At 42.1% G+C, this 21,957-nt stretch overlaps 1 protein-coding gene across 1 annotated transcript in view; it reads left to right on the top strand.

Annotated features, from left to right (window-relative positions):
• TRMT44 (tRNA methyltransferase 44 homolog) overlaps nucleotides 1–21,957 on the top strand; it is a 46,564-nt gene that overhangs the window by 13,804 nt on the left and 10,803 nt on the right. The window contains exons 6-7 of the mRNA XM_063459859.1: nucleotides 753–824; nucleotides 16,966–17,072. Coding sequence (XP_063315929.1) covers nucleotides 753–824; nucleotides 16,966–17,072 — 179 coding nt within the window. The remainder of the gene's footprint in view (nucleotides 1–752; nucleotides 825–16,965; nucleotides 17,073–21,957) is intronic.

The raw sequence follows: 21,957 nt of genomic DNA, 5'->3' as shown, positions 1-21,957 counted from the left end.
GGACAAAGGGAAAGAAAAAGGCCTGTCAAATGGCGAACAAGAAATATTTATGTAGGAAGAATCCAAACATCCAAACAATAAGGTGAATCCTATAGACCAGTGGTCCTCAAACTGTGGCCCTTCAGATGTTGCTGAACCACAAATCCCATGATTCTTTGAATTACATAGATAGCCAGAGAATCATGGGAGTTGTAGTTCAGCAACATCTGCTTATAGACAGTGGAGGGGCCGACCAATCTAGGCAAGGAAATAGAAACTGTCATCTCGGGTAGTAACTGGCAAACTTGCGTTAAAAACTGGAAAACATTTAAGAGCATAAATTGAGTGGATACATACAATAATTTTCAAGGAGTTGCGTTTTTTTTTGTTTTTTTTATAATTGCTTTTATTCTTTATTTAGGTTGACAATAGAACTTGAGTGGTGTGAGAAAATAATGAATATTCATTCACTTATTGCTGCCATCCAATGTTTTTAAGTTTAAATTGGCAAGTTGACTTAATGCTTTTGATTTAGCAGCCAGGTATGCTACAATTAATAAAACGTTACAAGGCTGCTAACCTTTGTCTCTCTGCCATCCATGTCTTCTGCTTTTTTTTTTTTCTATCTGGAAGCAGCTGTCAACTTGGATAAGGTCACAGTCTGCAGTAATTTAAATTTACATTTACGGTAATTGTTTTTAGATTTCCTACATTGACCAAATCTTCATAATTTAATGACGTGTTATGTTTTTGTTTTTTTTACCTTCTTTAAGCATCGAGGTCGAGGCATTGATGTGAGAAAAAGAAAAATTTGGGATATGTACGGCTCAGAAACCATCTTGGAGGTATTTTGAAACTGCACTATTCTTAGAGACACTATTGCTTTCTGTTTGAACTATAATATTTTTTCTTGTAGCTTTGAGTTTAAATGCTTACATTTCCATAGTGATGAAAAGTAAACGGTAAAATTGTATATATATTTTTTATTTTTAAAAACCCGATCAGTTCTCACATGATTTTTAATGCTTGAAGCCCTAGTTTAATTGTGAAAGAGGCTCACTATTACTGGAACTTCTGCCCCATGTGGAGGATCTGTACAATATGTGTCGTAGATGCAAGATCAGGATTCGTGGCTTACCCAGACTCAAAAATTTGACAGATTGAAGGAATCTCTGCAAGCCCTCTCCAGCCAGGTCCTCTGCAACGAAGAGCCCACACCAATTAAGATAGACAGGGCCCTCTGCCCCTAATATCCACTTGGCCCCTCGAGGGATGTCATTTGTCAGCTGTACTCCTACCTGACAACCTCATAGCTGCTGCACGAGCACAATGCGTGGACCTACCGCAATGCAAAAGTTTCTTTCTACCAAGGTCTATCAGATATCACACTAGATGATCAGGGGGGGTGTGGGTGAGGGTGTGGAGTTTGGTGGTGTGGAGCATAAGGACACAGCTTACATCGCCCTTGTTTTTTTGTTTTTTTTTGTCCACTCTCCAGTTGTAACCTTTTTCAATTTAATCGCTGAATTCAAGAAATACAACTTATTGGCCAACTAAAAATATTATGAAAACAGGTTGGAAAACTTGAATGTAACAGTCCGGCACAGGGAAGCGGAGGCATTGAGGGATGCATTTCGCTTTAAATGATACAGAGAGCGAATGAAAGGCCTGGTGTCATTGTTCATCCAGACCCCCTACTGTGTAAATTAAATTTTATTCCTCTACTCAAAACTTTTCAGAACGACTGTATGATCCTGGCATTCACAATACAGCTCCTGGTTTGGGCGAATAAACGCCATTAAAATGAACGTACCGGACAGCAAATGGCATCAGACACGTTTTAACAAAGCTCTGACAGAGTCCCGCACTTACCCGATATTTATCGCGGTCACAAGCGTCGCTCCAGACCTGCAACACCTCACCACTCCAGCAGAAGGTATGGGGCGCAAAACAAAAAAAAAATCTGACTTCCGGAGGACTCAGGCTTGCCTGATATCAGGCTTTCATTTGAAAGGCTATTGGAGGGCCTACGTTCCCAGATGGCAGGTGAGACCTCAGATGAGTCCCATGAAGATGAGAAGTCTCATGCCTCACTGTTGCACATAGAAGGCTTATCAATAAACTGCAATCTTTAAGTTTGGATTCCAATATTGTTGAATGGGTGAGGCAGTGGCTGAGTGACAGGCAACAGATGGTTGTAGTCAATGGAGTATATTCGAAGCTTGGGCTTGTCACCAGTCGGGTACATCAGGGATCTGTACTTGGACCCATTCTCTTTAATATTTGTATTAGTGATATTGCAGAAGGTCTTGATGGTAAGGTATGTCTTTTTGCTGACGATACTAAGATATGTAGCAGGGTTGATGCTCCAGGAGGGATAAGCCAAATGGCTAATGATTTAGGTAAACTAGAAAAATGGTCAGAGTTGTGGCAACTGACATTTAATGTGGATAAGTGCAAGATAATGCATCTTGGACGTAAAAACCCAAGGGCAGAGTACAGAATATTTGATACAGTCCTAACCTCAACATCTGAGGAAAGGGATTTAGGCGTGATTATTTCTGATGACTTAAAGGTAGGCAGACAATGTAATAGAGCAGCAGGAAATGCTAGCAGAATGCTTGGTTGTATAGGGAGAGGTATTGGCAGTAGAAAGAGGGAAGTGCTCATGCCATTGTACAGAACACTGGTGAGACCTCACTTGGAGTATTGTACGCAGTACTGGAGACCATATCTTCAGAAGGATATTGATACCTTAGAGAGAGTTCAGAGAAGGGCTACTAAACTGGTTCATGGATTGCAGGATCAAATTTACCAGGAAAGGTTAAAGGATCTTAACATGTATAGCTTGGAGGGAAGATGAGACAGGGGGGATATGATAGAAACATTTAAATATATAAAGGGAATCAACAGAGTAAAGGAGGAGACTATATTTAAAAAAAAAAAAGAAAAACTACCACAACAAGAGGACATAGTCTTAAATTAGAGGGACAAAGGTTTAAAAATAATACAAGGAAGTATTCCTTTACTGAGAGGGTAGTGGATGCATGGAATAGCCTTCCAGCTGAAGTGGTAGAGGTTAATTGGGCAGACTAGATGGGCCGAATGGTTCTTATCTGCCGTCACATTCTATGTTTCTATGAATCAGACGGTGCAAACAGAAAGTCAGAGACAGATGAGGACTCTTCCCTCTCCACAAAAGGGATATTAAAAAAAACTTCTAATGGACCTAAGGCAGGTGTGGAAATCAGACCTCTGAGAGATCCAAAAAGAGATGGGGACTATCTAACACAGGCTCAATGCCACTGAAGACAAAAAATAGATGGTCGGATACAGGCCACACAAAGCCAAGTTGACATCCTCTCTCAGCAAGTGCAGAAGCTGAGCAGAACAGTGGCAGTGCTAGAGTCAAGACATAGAAGAAGGAATATACGGCTGAGAGAGTTGATGGTGAGGAACTAGACTGCCCAGTAGAAGGGACGGCGCAGCCCCAGGCTACAAGAACTGGGTTTAAAGTCTGCAGGCTACAACTCAAGCCGTAACCCTTACTGCCACCGCCTACCAGAAAACACAACACCCAGCTTGATTAAAATGTCCTGCATAGCCCCTGGTTTATTTTCTCTTCTCTGTGTATCACACAGGCACAGTTATTAACCCTACCCACCTTAGCTGCCCTAGAAGCTCCCACCAAGTGGAGTGAAAAAGATCACTTGCCCTTTGAATGCTCAACGGCAAAAGTGAACGTTGCCCCGAAAATGCTGATGTCTCATAAGTTGTATCCTACCACCGTACACATAGTTGAGCAATGTGCTCCTTCCTAAAGTTTAATTGCATTTGTTATGCTGTTTTCATATAATGTCTTGGACAGAGGCGGATCTAGACTTTATGGCCTTAGGCGAAACTCCCACAGAGTATCCTTGTGTGTGTGTGTGTGTGTGTGTGTGTGAGAGAATGTATGTCTCTGTGTGCATGTTTGCGTTTTTGTCTGGAACCCTATGTGTATGGAGTAGCTGCTTGAAGTGTGTTGTGTGTATGGGGGGTTGATGGTGACAGGAGGTGATGGTGACAGGAGGTGATGGTGACAGGAGGTGATGGTGACAGGAGGTGATGGTGACAGGAGGTGATGGTGAGGGAGGGTTATGTGAGAAAGAGGGAGGTCTGATGGGGAGAGGGGGGAGACAACATACCCTTTTTCCCTGGTGGTCCGGTGGCCATTACTTACTGCGCTTGCAGCTCCTGCACAAGTTCAATAATGAGATTTCGGATTTGAGCTGGTGATGTGAGGTGGCTGTAGGCTCTCTGTTTCACATCTGGTGTAAATGCCGGCTAAAGTTCCTTATACATTCTACTATGAAGTAAATAGTAGGGGAAATAGCACTGTTAAACTAGCTTAGATGCTTCTTCACCACTCCATGATTCCAGTATCTTGCTACAAAAATATCTAATTAATCATCTGTTTAATGCGGCTAAATACTTGATCCCTTTCGTCTGGCGGTGGAAATGTGCACTGACGCTCCATCAGTGGATTGCCAGGGTTGACGATATACAACAAGTGGAAGCTCTAACTTCTTTTTTTACAAAACAATACTGAAAGATTTAACACAACATGGCTCCCTTGGAATGATTATACATCAAAACTAGAGGAACCAAACCTGTTGCTTACTGAAAGAAGAGGGCCACTAGATAACCTTTTAAACCTCTAGACAACCCCTTTCCTGCTGCCCCCTCCCCCACACTTTTATTTATTTCTTCTCTTCTTTCCCCATATAACCCTCCAGACCAACTCTCTGCCCTATCCCCCTCCTCCCCACTCTTCTCTCTAAAAGTTGTTTGACAAATAAGAAAGCCAACACCCCATGCACAGACTTCACCTAACCAGTAAGCTTGTTCAGAGGAGAATGCATCTACAGCTCATTTTTTTTTTTTCTTTCTCTCAACTGTATAATCAAATAGCATGCAGGCACCAAATATCAGGTTTCTGTGATTGGTCATGTACATGTCAGACTCTGTTAATATTATGATTTGTCGATTTCCAAAATATTTCTGTACCTGAAAAGACAGAATAAAAATTGTCCCAAAAAAAAAGGATTAGGTTGGATTCGGTTAGTACTGGGATGAGGTTTAGGGTTAGATTTGGGATTAGGATTTGGTTTAGAAGTAGGGCTTGGATTAGAGATGATTAGGGATTAAGATTTTTACTTTCCAAAGATATACAAAGAGGGGATTGTTGCACTCAGAAGGTGTTGGGGAGTACAGCTAAGATAATTTTGTTACAGTGGAAGATTAAAAAAAAAAAAAATAAGCATTAAAAATGAATGCCACAAACTTTCACAAAACTCCTCACGATGTCCACTTTTGCAAATGCAGTTATGGCGTAATTTAAATATGAGCAACTGAAATGCCATTTACTTTTTAAAAAACTTACCGGGCAGGATATAATTTAAGTCCTGCATTTTTTATTTTATTTTTGTAAATCACAGGTCTTGAGCCACGAACATAAACCACGGCTGCCATGCCTCTGCGTGTCTGGATCCCCTACCCCCTGTTAAAGAATCATGAAGCGCCTCCGCTGCTTTTATATAATCGACTCTACGCAGCCAGTCTTCCTTAGTGAGAACCTCGGTCCTCCTCCAGAAGTCCGGGACAAGGGTCGTGCCCGCATTTATTAAGTGTAAGCGGACCCAGAGTAACCCGACCGGTTACCTCCGCTAATTTCCTTCTTTCAGCCGTTCAGGAACCCTTACAAAAAGCAGGCATCCATAGACCCTACTAGCAGATATTGATAAAGCATAGAGACTACTTTGTCAAGTGTAGAGCCCCGCACTCAAGTAGCAAATATCACCTTTACTAAAAAATAAACTGCTAAAGTGCAATGTGTTTGTAAACAATGCAAAAATAAAACAATACAATAACATTTTAATGAAATTGGTGCTAAAATGGCTGTATAACAAGGCTCAAAATATACCACGTGACATATCCTGTGATGTGTACTTTCACAAATGGTATGCATTTATGGGGTAATGTTAACAGTCAAACTGCTACAATGCTCCAAAATGAAACATAGACCCATCAAATTCATCTTTCAAAATTCTAACTATAAAACCTGAAATGGTCAGGTCTCTTACATGGCACTGTAACTTCACAGGATAGTGGCAAATGCATACATCGGAGTATTGTTGTAATCAGAAGATGTAGCTAAACACAATATTGGGTTTTGTACAGGAAAAATACACATTATAAAAACCTTGTTATATGTGTGTGTGTATGTTTGAAATCAGGAAAAAAAAACAACAATTTTACTACAAAATTTAGGAGAGATTGGCTGTTAAATGGCTACATAAAAAGTGTCAAAATACTCTCCAGTAAATAGCCTGTGATGTCTACTTTACATTAATATATACTTTTAGTGTGGAAATTTTATTTTCTGTGATGGCTATTTTGCTTACAAGACCAACATCAACTTTTAGCTTACTACTGTTATGGTACTTTTTGAAAGTAAACCAAAATGTTCAAAGTCTATCTGTTCCTGTCCAAATCAATAAAATTAAATTGCGTATATACGCTGAAGTAATTAAGTCTGACACACGAGGTTCAGGTTAAAATAACTTCGAGAAAGTTTATTGGCAAGTGAAGAAAAAGCGGGCGCGCAGGCCCTTTTAAGAGGCATTTTGCGTCATCATTGATTATTAGAATATCAGCAAATAAACATCATCAATTGGATTAATTGTTAAGTGACGGAGTTAGTGTCTTACCTATTGGTTAGTAAAATTAAGAGGTTAGTCCCGTGCCCACCCATCAGAGGTGGGATTATTCTGGACACGGGTGGGGGACAAGGGGGTCCTAAGCGTCATTTTACACGGTCAGTGATATCAGGCTTTATGTCCAGGTGCAAGGTCTCTTATGAATAGAACATTTCATTACTACTGTGTTCTGTGGCCTTCAAACTGTACTATCTTACAAGCTCTTAAGGAGTAGCCAGCAAGTCTTAAGGAGTAGCCAGCACCTCCTGGTACTTGTCCTTGAAGGAAACACGGTCTTTGTCTACTGTATTAATTGGGTTGAGAAGTTCAGTCACGTAATGTAGTTTTAAAATGAACAAGTTAAGTCATGAGGACAAAATGGAGGATTGAAGAAGTCAGGTTAGGAGGACAAAATGGAGGACGAAGTCACAGTATAAAGTTAAAATGGAGTTAGTACAATAATTCAATACAAGCACAATAAAGATTTTTAATAATTCCACATCAGTCCCCCCTATGAAATGTTAGATTCTAAGAGATAAAACTTTATTATATTAGTATCAGAAGACGTGTTAACCCAAAGGCACAGAAACCCCGTGGCCGCTAGCTAGGTGTTAATGCAAAGTGCAAGGCTGTCCCTAGGTCTGACCCTAATAGGCTAACCATCCGTCAGTATGGCTCTCGAACGCTTCACACCCAAGGGTATCCCATGGCAGCTAACCCACCACTTCTCCACATGGGGCCTTTACCATTCACTGACAGATGCTGTCCCTAAGCTAGTCCCTTCCTAGAATTCCTGCACTTTATCGACAAAAGGGAATGTTTGCAGCGGCAGACAGGGTGAGTTGATGTCTTGGAATTCTTGGTCATCAACTTCGAGATGGGTCAAAGTGGGTGCTGCTTGGTCGACAGTCTTCATGAGGGATTTTCTCAGACATGGGAGGACACAACAAAAGAGAAGAGCAAAAATAAAAAGAAAAATTAGTATAGCCATACCAATCTGCATTAAAGCCTTTTGCCATCCTGTCATCCAACCAAACCATCTTTCCCAGGGATCTTTTATCCCAGAATTCCTTTTTAACTCTTCAGACAAGTCATTTAATTTTTCTATAGCTAGTGTGACTTTACCATTAGGGCCTGTGTTTTCTGGGATGTAGGTACAACATGTCATAGTGTCGGGCAAAATCTTACAAACCCCTCCTTTTTCGGCTAAGATCATATCTAGGGCCATTCTATTCTGAAAAGTCATTTGGGATGTGGCCTGTAACTGTTCGGCCAACCCCTGGAGGGCGTCTCTGGTGTAATTGACAAAACGCTGTTGATTATAATAAATGTAATTTATCCAATTTAGATTCTTGTTTGCGGTAACTATGGTAAAATTTGATTCAAATCCTGCAGCAACTTCATCCCTAGCTTTAAACTCGTTGGGCACCCCCCTGGGCACTCCAATGGCATCAATATATACATGAGGATCAAAACTTCCTTTCACTGGGGCGTCACGTTTAACCTTAGTGTGGCTGAACTCATGGGTGTTGAGGTGTGTGTCAGAAATAATATGTATAGGCATAATGGCCTTAGTCAAAGTACACTCTCCCCACCATTCTGTGTCCGTTCTGGATCTTAGCTGTAAATCCCCACACAACCAATAAATGTCCCCTAGTGACCTAGTGTGATGTTGCAACAAACGTACAGGGACAGTTCTATATGTAGCACAATAGCCTTTGGAAAAGTTACCCACAAATTTACCAATACCATCGTACATGGCATAGCAAGTGTAATTACCTTTATATACGGTAATACCATCAGGGGGTTTGACATCGTTGGCTAGGAGAGGATACTCCTTTGTCCATGCAATACATATGGACCTGTTAAAATTATAGTGATAGGCAAAAAGGCTTAAAATACATTCTTCTATATCTACAGGTAGGATTAAAGGTACGGTACCCAGGTGAGGCCGGGCACCTCCACACACATAACATGCGGTTCTATTATGCTTATTAGCATTATATTTCATCCATTCTAACCATAAATTTACATCATTAAAACCTGTTTCAGCGGCCATGGTATCTTCAAAAGTGGGGTTAGCAATGGCCATCATGTCCTGAAAGGTCTGGATATGGGGTTTTAATGGGTTAGGGACCATATGGGTGGCCCCTTGCCACTCAGAAGAGTTGCACATATCTTTGAGGTAGAAATGCCCTAATTTCTGGTAGGAACCCTTTTTCCAGTACATTCCCATCACATACTGGTCTGCATCTGTTGGGCTTGGGCGCTCAATGTTAAGGATTAATTTCATTGGTGTGCTCCCCCCAGGCTTTCTCAAAGTCATTCTCTGGAGAAGCGATCTACCATGATCATCTACTTTAGCTACGGCACTTTTTGGTTTGTAACCCCAGGCAGGCCCGGCATTCCATCCCGCCGCCCCCCAATGGTCACAATTGTGCCCCCATTGTTTGTCAACTACACAAACATATGGGTCTTTCGAATGAGGGATATCTCTATAGATGCTCTGGATTTGTGGTGTGGGAAATGGGCATTCTACAATATCACAGTAGTCAAAGGTATAAGTAGCCACCTGGGTGCATGATGAATTATACCAGAAGGTGTATCCACTAATGTCTTTGGTAATGGCTACTTGCTGGGCCTTCATAAGGCTAATTAAGGAGAAGATGTACCAGAGATACATGTTGGTGCGATATTCGCTTCCTCTGGGGCAGGAGATTTCTTGCAGTGGGAAGCGTGGACCCAATTTGGCCTACCGGCCAATTTGACGGAGGTTGCGGTAATCAGGAGAACTTGGAATGGACCGTCAAATCTTGGTTCTAGGGTATTTTTCCGCACAAACTTCTTAACCAGGACCCAATCTCCGGGGAGTAGGTTATGGGAACCTGTATCCAATTCGGGATCTGGAATTGAAGAGAAAACTTGGGCATGTATTTTGTTTAGGACATTTGCAAGTTCAGTTACATAGTCTACTAAAACATCTGATTGGAGTTGCAACTGCTGCGGATAATAACAACCTAGTCTGGGTGCTGTCCCAAATAGAACCTCATATGGGGACAGTGAATGCTTCCCTCTAGGTGTGTGCCTAACACTAAATAGGGCTATTGGTAGGCTTTCTGGCCAGGGCATCTTTGTTTCTTGTGACATTTTTAACATTCTGGTTTTTAGGGTGCCATTCATGCGCTCCACTTTACCACTACTTTGTGGGTGGTAAGGGGTATGGAAGGCTAGAGTCACCCCTAGAGCAGTCCAAATTTCTTTAGTCACAGTTGCTGTAAAGGCTGGGCCTTGATCACTCTCAATAACTTCTGGGAGTCCGAATCTACATACAATATCTGTAAGTAGGCGCTTTGCGGTTGTTTTTGCAGTGATATTGGCCACTGGGTAGGCTTCTGGCCAGCCTGAGAACATGTCCACTATTACTAGTGCATATTCATGGGGCCCACTCTTGGGCATTTGGATGTGGTCAATTTGAATTCGCTGGAAGGGGTACATGGGCTTTGCCAGGTGTTTCGCAGGTACTTTAACTGGTCTTCCTGGATTGCATTTTGCACAAATGACACAGGCCTTGCAGAAGCTATTGATCAATGTTGTGATTCCAGGTGCTTCATAATACTTCTGTATGAGGGCGGCCATCAATTCTTTTGACAGGTGTGCAGGCCCATGTGCCCATTGGACAACTGCTGGATACAAATTTCTGGGAAGACAAAATTTGAAGTTGTTGTAATATATTCCGTCCTTTTGGACAGCTCCTTTCTTTTTCCATTTCTGGATTTCTTCAGGAGTGACTGCAGCTTGCTGTTCTTGTAAAATTCGCAAATCAGTAGGAAGAGTTTGTAGGGCAAAAATAGGGACTTCTTCTTCTTGTCCGGACACTTCTTCATCCACTTCCTGCAAATCCCTGGCCGCTAACTTAGCAGCCTGATCAGCCAAATGGTTGCCCTTTGCTTCATCTGTATCCAATTTCCCATGGGCCTTTACTTTCAAAACGGCCACTTCTTTGGGGAGTAGGAGGGCATCCATTAGCTCCTTGATTGCAGTGCTGTGTTTGACTGGTGTACCGGCGGTGGTAAGAAATCCTCTAGTCTTCCAAATTAGGCCGAAGTCATGTGCCACGCCTAGAGCATATCTTGAATCTGTATAGATGTTGGCACATTTTCCTTCGGAAATTTTGCAGGCTGAAGTCAGAGCCTGTAATTCAGCTTCTTGTGCAGACATTGCTGGTGGTAAGGATGATGATTTAATAACTTCATCTGTTGTGGTTACGGCATATCCTGTGTGATATGTTCCACCTTCATCGGCATATCTCGATCCGTCCACAAACAGGGTAAAATCCGGATCTGGTAATGGGTTCTCATGCACAGTTGGTAAGTGCACTGTTTCCATTTTCATCTGTTCAAAACAGTCATGAGGTGTTTCTGGGTCATAATCATTCTTCATGACCAGATCTTGGAATTCCTTTTCCAGGAAATGGCGTGGCCATGCTTCTAGAAGGTCAGTTGTTGGGTATTTGACAATACCATTTTCCTGTAGTTGTTCTTCGTTCATGGTGGCCCATAGTTTTGCCATGGGCCCAAGGTCATTCCATGACTTTGTCTTCAACTTGGTAACAGGAATATGTGGGATAGCGGTATCCCAATGGCGGTAGAGGTAGTTAAGTTGTTGAGGTAGTTGGACCAAGACCATGCTATTACCTTCAGAGTCACAATAAAAGTCTTGTGCAGTGAGCTTTACATCGGTCCAGTGGTAAAGCTCATCTTCATAGCAAGGTTCGGGAGTAATATTTGGCTTGTACCACATGGTACAGAAGGCGTAATCCGGGCCTTCACAAAGAGGTGTCTCATCTTCATGAAATGACAAATGTGGATGCATGACTTTCTTGATACATCCACAGAGCAGGTAGATGTAGGTTTCATCTGTGATAAATCCATAATAGATACCCCCCTCAGGGAGTGGAAGAAGAGTGGACGGATTAAGCACTTGACATCTTTGGATGGAAATGTTGTCAGGCAAAAGAAGATGACACTGTAAGCGCAGATGTCTGGCTGGAGACACGTGCTTGAGCTGGACTTGGTTGACGATGGCAGAGATGTCATGAGGGGCCAAAACAACCAGAGGGTGGCCAAGGACCAGGTCTGAGGTCCTTTCAATGAGTTCTCTTGCAGCAAAAACAGCCCTGAGACAGGAAGGAGTCCCTCTGGCCACAATGTCCAGTTGACATGAGAAATATCCAATAGGCCTCTGGCGACCTCTTAAGTCATTAGTTTGGGTGAGTACTCCTGTTGCGTGGCCTTGTCTTTCAGAGACAAACAATTTAAAGGGTTTGGAGTAGTCAGGTAGGCCCAAGGCAGGAGCAGAAGCAATGGCCCGTTTTAAAGCATCGAAATTGGCCAGGGCTTCATTGGTCAGACAGAACGGGTCAGACTTAAGAGCATCATAGAGAGGTTGCATAAGCAGAGAGGCTTCAGGGATCCATGCTCTGCAGTAGGAAATGAGGCCTAGGAAGGCATGAAGAGACTTTGAAGTCCTTGGAGGTGGAATGTCCAAAACAGCTCTCACCCGGTCCCGAGTAAGATGTCTGGTACCTTGAGATAGGCAATGTCCAAGGAAGATCACTGAAGATTGACAGAATTGTAGCTTGATGAGTGAAGCTTTGCATCCTTGTTCTGCCAAATAGCAAAGGAGACTAAGTGAACACCTTTCAGTAGTGGGTACATCATCTCCACATAGCAAGAGATCATCCACATACTGAAGCAGGACAACTTCTGGGTGCTCAGCTTGCCATGGGTCAAGGATGGTGCCCATGGCCTTAGCAAACTGACTTGGAGAATTTTGTGCCCCTTGGGGCATGACAGTCCAGGTATACTGTTGCATTTCATGAGTGAAAGCAAACAGGTATTGACAGGAAGGGTCCAGTGGGACACTGAAAAAGGCATTGGCCAGGTCAATAACTGTAAAGAATTTTGCAGATGGTGGGACTCCAGAGAGCAGAGTATGAGGATTTGGTACAAGAGGGGTGTCCAGGACGGTAGCTTCATTAACAGCACGGAGGTCCTGGACCATCCTGTACTTCTCTGGTTCACCCTTTGGAGTTTTCTTTTTCACAGGAAATAACGGGGTATTGCATTCAGATTTACATTTTACCAGGGCACCCTTCTCCAAGAGTGCCTTGATGTGGACAGAAATTGCAGCGGACTGTGCTGGTTTTAATGGATATTGTGGTTTCCTTGGTAACTTAGCTCCTGAAATAAGCTTTACCACTACAGGGGGAACATTTAGGTGACCTATGTCCTCTGGGCCTGAGGACCATAACTTAGCGGGCACCTGTGTGTTTAATTCCTCTGGGAAATTAGACCTTAATTCTGCTGCCTCCTCACGGGGCTTTTCTAAATGCAGCATCAGAGGCAAAGAGCATAGGGCTGAAGTGTCTGATACAGACAGAGGTGTAAACATTTCTACCTGCCCATCCGGGGTAAAGGTGATGGATGCTTGCAGGCGTGAGAGAACATCAGCACCTAACAGGTTAATGGGGCATGTGGAGGATACTACAAAGCGAGCAAGCAGGCTAGAGCCAACTCGTAGTGGAGTTGTTAAAGGGCTACGTCTTGGCTGGCCATCCACTCCAACACAAGAGACATCAATACTGGACAGGAAGGATGGGTCTGGCAGGTCTTGTTCTCGTAGAACACTACGGGCTGCACCTGTGTCAACTAGAAATGTAGTAGGATGGTCTTCAATAGGCAAAGTCACTGTGGCAAGTGGCCCTCCCTTATCCCCTATAGACGCTGCCATTATAGGGGTTACAGACACAGGCTTGCCAGTTTCCTAATCATCTGGTTCTTCAATAATTGGAATCTTTTTCTCGGTCTTGGGGCCTGGGGCAGGCTTAGAGAACTTTCTGGGTGCCCCGGGTTCCTTTTTAGGTTCCGGACAATCACTTCTGTAGTGTCCCTGAGCCCCACAATTAAAACAAGTTACATCCTCTAACCTGGCACCCCTGGTGCCAGAGGTGATGGGGGTAGCGCGGGCCACCATGAGTGGAGCTGGATTGGGTCTTCTTGGGGTCTGAACAGATTCCAGACCTCTAGCAACTAAAAGCAGGGTATCCAAGGGAACAACCTTGTATTCAGGACGTGCAGCAATGATTCCTTTGCGTATAGAGTCTTTAACACCTTGGACAAACGCACCTGACAGCATTTGTGAATGAATCTTATCTGTAAGATCAAACCCCAAATCTGTGAACATTTGATACAGTCTTGCATGAAACCTTTCCACTGATTCTCCTTTATTTTGAATAACATCAGTAAGGCCAGCAGCCTGATCTGCAAGTTTGTCCTTAGCCCATTCTCTTAATTGGGTGCAAAAAGTTACTCCAGAGGGGTAATCAACATCACTGCTGAGCAGATCTGTACTGAGGTGTCGGGCCATACTTGGCCAATACGCATCCCCTGCTTTGATAGCACAAATGCTCAGTAAATCACGCCATGCGGCGGAATAAGTCTTTTGAATTTGAACTATCCCTCGGTAGAAGGGCATAGGCTGCTTTTCTGGGTCAGGGAGTGATTTCATTAGAGCACTAGCTTGAGTGGGATTAAAAGCAACATATTTAGGAGGGGCCTGTTCTCCCCGACCCTTGTGGCCAAAGGGGTCATCGATAGAACGATGAGTTGGGGCTCTCGCGGCAAGTTCCGATGAGACATGGGACACCCTGTCCATCTCGTCATCATCGAATTCTATGATATTGGCTCTTTTACGCGGTGCAGGGCCCGCATGAGGTGAAAGGGTCGGTGGTTGGGAACGAGCCCCGGATGCAGGGGTGGCTAGCGAGTCATAACCTGGGGATAGGTAGTCACCGGGAATTACCGGCATCAGGGCCGAACTGGGGGCCGCCATATTGGTGGCCGGAAAAGGTGTTACATTAGGGTTAAGGGAAGGAGTGGCGGCCATGTTAGATGTGGGCACACCCGGAGCAACCTGTGCCGGACTGGGCATAACCGGAACTTGGGGAGTGGCTAGTGGAAGGGGTAGTGGATATCCGGGATAGGGCAGGGCCATGGGATAAGGGAAGGGGTAGGGCCAGGCTGGGGAGGGAAAGGAGGTGGGGTATTGGGCTGGGGCGGAGATGGGAGGGGACGGAGAGGGATTGGTAGGGGTGGGTGTAGAGGGAGGAGCCGGGGTGAGGGTGGACGAGGTGGTTGGCTGGGCGGATGCAGAGGGGAGGGGATCATTAATGGAGAGGGATTGTAGGGAAGGGATGGCAGATGAAATGGTAGGGGAAGGTATAGCAGGTAGCGTAGGGATGGATGAGGATGATGGGAATGTCAAAGATGGGGAAGGGGAAAAGAAAGATCCATCAGAATTCAGGACCGGGCAGACAGGGGAGGTAATGGGATGGCTCCTAAAAGAAGTAAACAGGCAAAGAAGACCCCCCAGGAACACATCCACGGGTCAACCCCTCTTTTTCCTTACAACCACAGCACCGTGGTTCCTAAAAGAGGTAAAACAGGCAACAGAAGACCCCCCAGGAACACATCCACGGGTCAACCCCCCTTTATCCCAAAAGAGGTAAAATACAAACAGACAGACACACTGAAGACCCAGGCAAGTCCCCTCAGGTCCACCCCCCTTTATCCCAAAAAGGGGAAAACAAGCAAGACAGAACCCCAGGCAAATCCCCTGCAGGTCCACCCCCCCTTTATCTCAAAATGGGGAAACAGGCAAACAATTCAAACACACCCAGGCAACAGATAGACTAAAATGCAGGTAAACAAGTGAGTAACGAGACACCGGGCAAGATATTACCTGTCTTTGATGTCCTCCCGGGAAGCAGTCACAGACACGTGGACGGGTCAATCAAAGGGGCTGGAACGTACCGGTGGCTCTGCAGAAGTCTCTACCGTGTATCTGGTGGTGATCAGTCTCCCTTCCTTCCCCCTGGATTCCTCCGTCCACCCTTGTCTTCCTTAGGACGGCTCACCGGCCAGACATAGCCCGGTGCCCCACGTTGGGCGCCAAGTTGTTATGGTACTTTTTGAAAGTAAACCAAAATGTTCAAAGTCTATCTGTTCCTGTCCAAATCAATAAAATTAAATTGCGTATATACGCTGAAGTAATTAAGTCTGACACACGAGGTTCAGGTTAAAATAACTTCGAGAAAGTTTATTGGCAAGTGAAGAAAAAGCGGGCGCGCAGGCCCTTTTAAGAGGCATTTTGCGTCATCATTGATTATTAGAATATCAGCAAATAAACATCATCAATTGGATTAATTGTTAAGTGACGGAGTTAGTGTCTTACCTATTGGTTAGTAAAATTAAGAGGTTAGTCCCGTGCCCACCCATCAGAGGTGGGATTATTCTGGACACGGGTGGGGGACAAGGGGGTCCTAAGCGTCATTTTACACGGTCAGTGATATCAGGCTTTATGTCCAGGTGCAAGGTCTCTTATGAATAGAACATTTCATTACTACTGTGTTCTGTGGCCTTCAAACTGTACTATCTTACAAGCTCTTAAGGAGTAGCCAGCAAGTCTTAAGGAGTAGCCAGCACCTCCTGGTACTTGTCCTTGAAGGAAACACGGTCTTTGTCTACTGTATTAATTGGGTTGAGAAGTTCAGTCACGTAATGTAGTTTTAAAATGAACAAGTTAAGTCATGAGGACAAAATGGAGGATTGAAGAAGTCAGGTTAGGAGGACAAAATGGAGGACGAAGTCACAGTATAAAGTTAAAATGGAGTTAGTACAATAATTCAATACAAGCACAATAAAGATTTTTAATAATTCCACATCACTACATTGACATTTTATTTGACTCCTTGTAACCTGTATCTCATAAAAAGAAACTGAAATCCTAGACATAATATATATACTCTGTAAATCAGGACAACTAAATTAATTTATTTTGATTTAATTTAGATATTAGGTTTTCTTTGTTTTTGTTTTAGTGCTTCTCTTCTTTTCCCTCTATTGGTTACTTTCTCTCAATTAATTTGACTGTTGCTCATTTTAAAGGACCACTCTACACCCAGTGCTGAAGTGTTTAATCAGCGAGGAGTATCCTATTACATTGACTATTTTATAAAAGTGCTGATTTCTCGGTTATTTATTCTCTTTCTTATATAAATAAAAATATAATTTTTTTAAATGACTGTTTCATTTTTTTTTTTTAAATGTTATCTTTTTATTTGCCACAATTCGAAAATCGCAGACCATGCCTTTCCTAATTTAAATGCACCATGTCTTTATTTAAGGAATGTGCCATAAAGCCAAGTGATGAATATTTATTTCCAGACACAGACTGGATAATTGGAAACCATTCGGATGAACTTACCCCATGGATTCCAGTTATAGCTGCTCGGTAAGCATGACAAATATAAAAAACATACTGCCACAGGAATTAAGACACATTCTTTTAGGCATATATTTTGTTTGTTCTGTTCCTCCTGAATGTGTCATGGCATTGTGGCTCATAATATTGAAAATTGTGTTGTTGTTCTATCCACTCACCCAGGGATATTTGTGTTGTAAGCTAATCAATTAGAGAGTATGGGTCAGGAAATGCATGGCAGATGTTTCTGCTTCAAATTCTATACATTGTTGTGCAGTCCACGTGAAATAACTAGAAACTGCTGAACGCCTGTGCTGGTGTTGTCCAACTTATTGAGAATAACACATACAATTATAACTATTTAATATTCAAAAAAGCAACACATGGCCACCTGCCTACAGAGCACTGCTGTGACCTACTGCCCTGGTGATTTCACCATGATACAGAGCATGGTAGCAGGGAGCCTTCATGTACTGACACACTGTTCAACACTTAACATTGAATACTCTGCACAGGGCACAGTGCTGCTAAAATAAATTGTAGGATTGCCCTTTGCTGTTGATTGTGTTTGTGTTGGGGCATTAACAGGATTGTGTATGTGCAGCCTGTCACCGCTCTTTAGAGCTAGGCATTTTGCGAGACTGAGCAGAAGGCATGTGATATCACATTCTCACCAAACCTCTTTCTCTTACAGCCCTGGCCTATCCTGTCCGCTCCATAAACCTTCCTCACACATACCACACGAACAGTGTTCATTTTGCCATTGTGGATTAGCAAAAAAAAAAGAAAAAAAATGATGAAAAAAAGCAACCACACTGCCAAACACGCCCTTTAACGCAGAACATAGAGGTTCATGAGTTTCCCCTATTCTTAACACAAATCGTATGGGTTTTATGGGGCTCCTTGAAACTTGTTAACATTAACAGCATGTATTAAAACAATAAAATTATTTAAAATTCCCAGCAAACCATAAAAAATATATACAAATAAATAATAAGTACCTTCCAATTCAGCGTCTCTACGATATACATATACATGCAGACTGCTTTGGAAGGGATCCCAAATAGCTCTTCGGAAATAGATATTTGGCCTCACTACAGTTTGTGTGCAAATGATTAACTGGAAACTGGATGCTGTAAAAGATTAATGTTAAGCTAAAATGAGCATCTAAAAACAAAAGCATGGTCTTCTAGTAACTAAGAGCACCTGATGTTTCCGTGTTCTCCGTGGTAATGGTTGGTGCTTAGGAAGTAGAAAACTCTTCACCCAGTGTTTACACTGTATCCAGGCTTGTGGGGACTTGTATGAATTGCCCAACCCTATGAATGTAAAATAGACTATTACTGACCTGTCAGCCATACCAATAGCTGTTTCCCTTTATTTCTATTGCTGTTTGGCTCCAGCATTAGCTCATATATTCATCCTTGCCACACGCAATAAACGGCCAGCCCACTGTACGTCTCACTATTCTGGGGGTGCACTATGACATTGGTTCTACATTCCATAGTCTGTATAGGCACCCTTCAGCCTTGTATACAGAGACTGGCACGGCTCTGCATCATGTGAGTTCAATTCCACCAGTTACCTCATATTGTGTTTACCATACAGTATTAAGCAATATACTGTTATGTTCTCTTTTAGGTTACCCTTTGTATTCATTGGTTCCTATTGACCACTTACTTTATATTTTTAGGTATATTCATTGAGTGTGTGACACTGCGCTTTTTTATTGTTGAGTATTGTGTTTTTGAGTGCTGGGGGGAGCACTCTAAACCTTTAACACGCACAACACACTGTATGTCTATCTTTGGAAGTGCCTAGACACTTTTTATTGTTATTATTTACTACAGTCTGTTATCAATAGTAATCACAAGTAGAAAGGTCCAGCACAATGCAAAAGTGTAGAGGCACTCCAAGATGTATTCAGATCTCACAGCAGCAAGCAACATTTACACTTCCTCTGAGGTCTTTGTCAAGCTTGTGGTCTGGCGTGCTGGTCCTTTCTTTTTCAAGATTACTGCGTAGACAAAGATCCTCTTAATTCTCAATCATGCTGACAATACTTTTTATATTGTGCCAAAACAAAAACAAGGAAGTACATACCCAAAATCGCAGCTGCAATTACTTTCACAAAAATGATGTACTGAAACCCAAAACAAACAAAAAAAATCCATGTCACGTAAGGTAATTAAAACAAAGGCTGCTGTCTTGTAGAAAAGCTTGCTGATGAGCTGTGTATTCCTGAAGACACATCTGTTACATTTCTGTTCCCATACACGTAAAATTCTGAGAAGCCACGCTATATATATATTTTTTTTTTTTGTAATTTTATTTGGAAGCATGAAATGTCCATGACCGTTTGCAACTCGGTACAAATTGCTCAGTGAATATCAGAACTGTGAATGGATTGATGTATCACAGATTCACAGCAGTACTGATGCTGTAATTCTCAGAAGGCAAATCAAGGTAAAAGCTAGGCTATTCGTTACTGGGTATGGACTTATTATAGGCTTGCCTACCAGGCATCATTTCTCCCCTGACACTGGTAGGGTTTAATTACTGAACTTGTTTAAACTGAGTGCATAAAAAGGTAGGCATTTACATAGACAAAAAAAAAGACAGAGATTGTTTATCTGCTGTCTGCAAATGTGACCAGCAAATCTGCAGTTGGAAAAAGGAAAATACTTTTTGTAAAAGGATATATATCCAAATCGGGGGATATTTGGTCCTAACCTCTATTTTCTAGCTAGAATAGGGTATTGCTACAAATATACCATAAGGCTTTGAGATGTAACAAATATGTTGCAACTGATTGTTACTGTATCAAAGCTTCACTTGAAGAGAGAACGTATTAGCACATACATGTATTGTGCCCTTTGGTCTATCTGCTGAGGGCATTATTACCTAATCAGTAATTTGGAATCAATATGGTAAATCTAGTGAATTCATCTAAATGAAAGATATTAATATCTCCTAAATGCAGCAGTATTGTCCGTTATTAGATATTCATTTAGAGTTTATAAGCAATTTAGAAAAAGAAGTAGCATAATAGAAAATAGAAAAAAAACCTCCCACTTGAAGAGCTGCTTATCAGCAAAACGCGCGCTGAGGCTCCAGCAACAGACTACCTTATCCACTGCATGATATACTATAAGATCACCTTTGATAGTGAGATATATATATATATATATGACATTAGTGGGGTTCGCAATTGTCTGTTTCGTCCGTGATCAACGTACCTTTATATACTCAATCACCGATTCAGTTATCTAATAAGTTTTCATCAGTTGATTTTGCAGTTATATGCTGCTGAATCCTTGCAACTTAAACCTTATACTTGGGTTTTTACAAGCTTAGGTGCCCTCAAAGGCACAGTGACCTAGCACAAAAGCCTATTTTTGGCAACTACTTACAGATTTTGCAGAGATCTGTCTAGGCGCTCGTAAGGGCACGGATTCTACATCTAGAAAGCCATATTTTTCTTCAATATTAACCATCACCATATCAGCGGCAATCCTGTTATTAACCCTTACCTATTCGTATAAAGTTTGTCACGTTTGTCATTCCTTAGATTCTCAGTAGTAGCTAGGACGGATTAAGGGGCAGTTATATATAGTTTATTAGAATTTTTACATATACTCTCTAGACATTAGACGGAGTGCACCCTAATTAGGCAATTCTATACAATTCTATTTATATCTAGACATATCTTTTCCACTACTAATACATCTATAAACTGACTCTAGCTACTTTGTCTAGCTACTTTATCTATATCATTAAAAAAAAAAAAAAAAATTCTCTTTTCTATTATGCTACTTCTTTTTCTAAATTTGTTTGCAATTGCTTGTATGCTCTAAATGAATATCTAATAACGGACAATACTGCTGCATTTAGTAGATATTAATATCTTTCATTTAGATGAATTAACGAGTTTTACACTGTTGATTCCAAATTACTGTTAGGTAATAATCCCCTCAGCAGATAGACCAACTGGCACAATATATGTATGTTCTCTCTTCAAGTGAAGCTTTGATACAGTAACAATCAGTTGCAACATTTGTTTCATCTCAAAATCTTGTAGTATATTTGTAGCAATACCCTATTCTAGCTATAAAATAGAAGTTGGGACCAAATACCCCTTGATTTGGATAAACACTGAACACAATTATAAACGCAACACTTTTTTTTGTTTGTTTTTGCCCCCATTTTTCATGAGCTGAACTCAAAGATCTAAGACTTTTTCTATGTACACAAAAGGCCTATTTCTCTCAAATATTGTTCACAAATCTGTCTAAATCTGTGTTAGTGAGCACTTCTCCTTTATCGGCATAATCCATCCACCTCACAGGTGTGTCATATGAAGATGCTGATTAGACAGCATGATTATTGCACAGGTGTGCCTTGGGCTGGCCACAATAAAAGGCCCTTCTAAATTGTGCTGTTTTACTGTATTGGGGGAGGCCGGTTGGATGTACTGCCAAATTCTCTGAAACGTCTTTGGAGACACCTTATGATAGAGAAATAAACATCCAATTCACGGGCAACAGCTCTGGTGGACATTCCTGCAGTCAGCATGCCAATTGCACGCTCCCTCGAAACTTGCGACATCTGTGGCATTGTGCTGTGGGATAAAACCGCACATTTTAGAGTGGCCTTTTATTGTGACCAGCCTAAGGCACACCTGTGCAATAATCATGCTGTCTAATCAGCATCTTGATATGCCACACCTGTTAGGTGGATGGATTATCTCGGCAAAGGAGAAGTGCTCACTAACACAGATTTAGACAGATTTGTGAACAATATTTGAGAGAAATAGGCCTTTTGTGTACATAGAAAAAGTCTTAGATCTTTGTGTTCAGCTCATGAAAAATGGGGGGCAAAAAACAAAAGTGTTGCATTTATAATTTTGTTCAAT

This window comes from Pelobates fuscus, chromosome 6 (genome assembly GCF_036172605.1).
Source record: "Pelobates fuscus isolate aPelFus1 chromosome 6, aPelFus1.pri, whole genome shotgun sequence".
Lineage (NCBI taxonomy): Eukaryota > Metazoa > Chordata > Amphibia > Anura > Pelobatidae > Pelobates > Pelobates fuscus.
The sequence above is the reverse complement of the archived record's forward strand: the minus strand, read 5'-3'. Positions and strand labels throughout refer to the sequence as shown.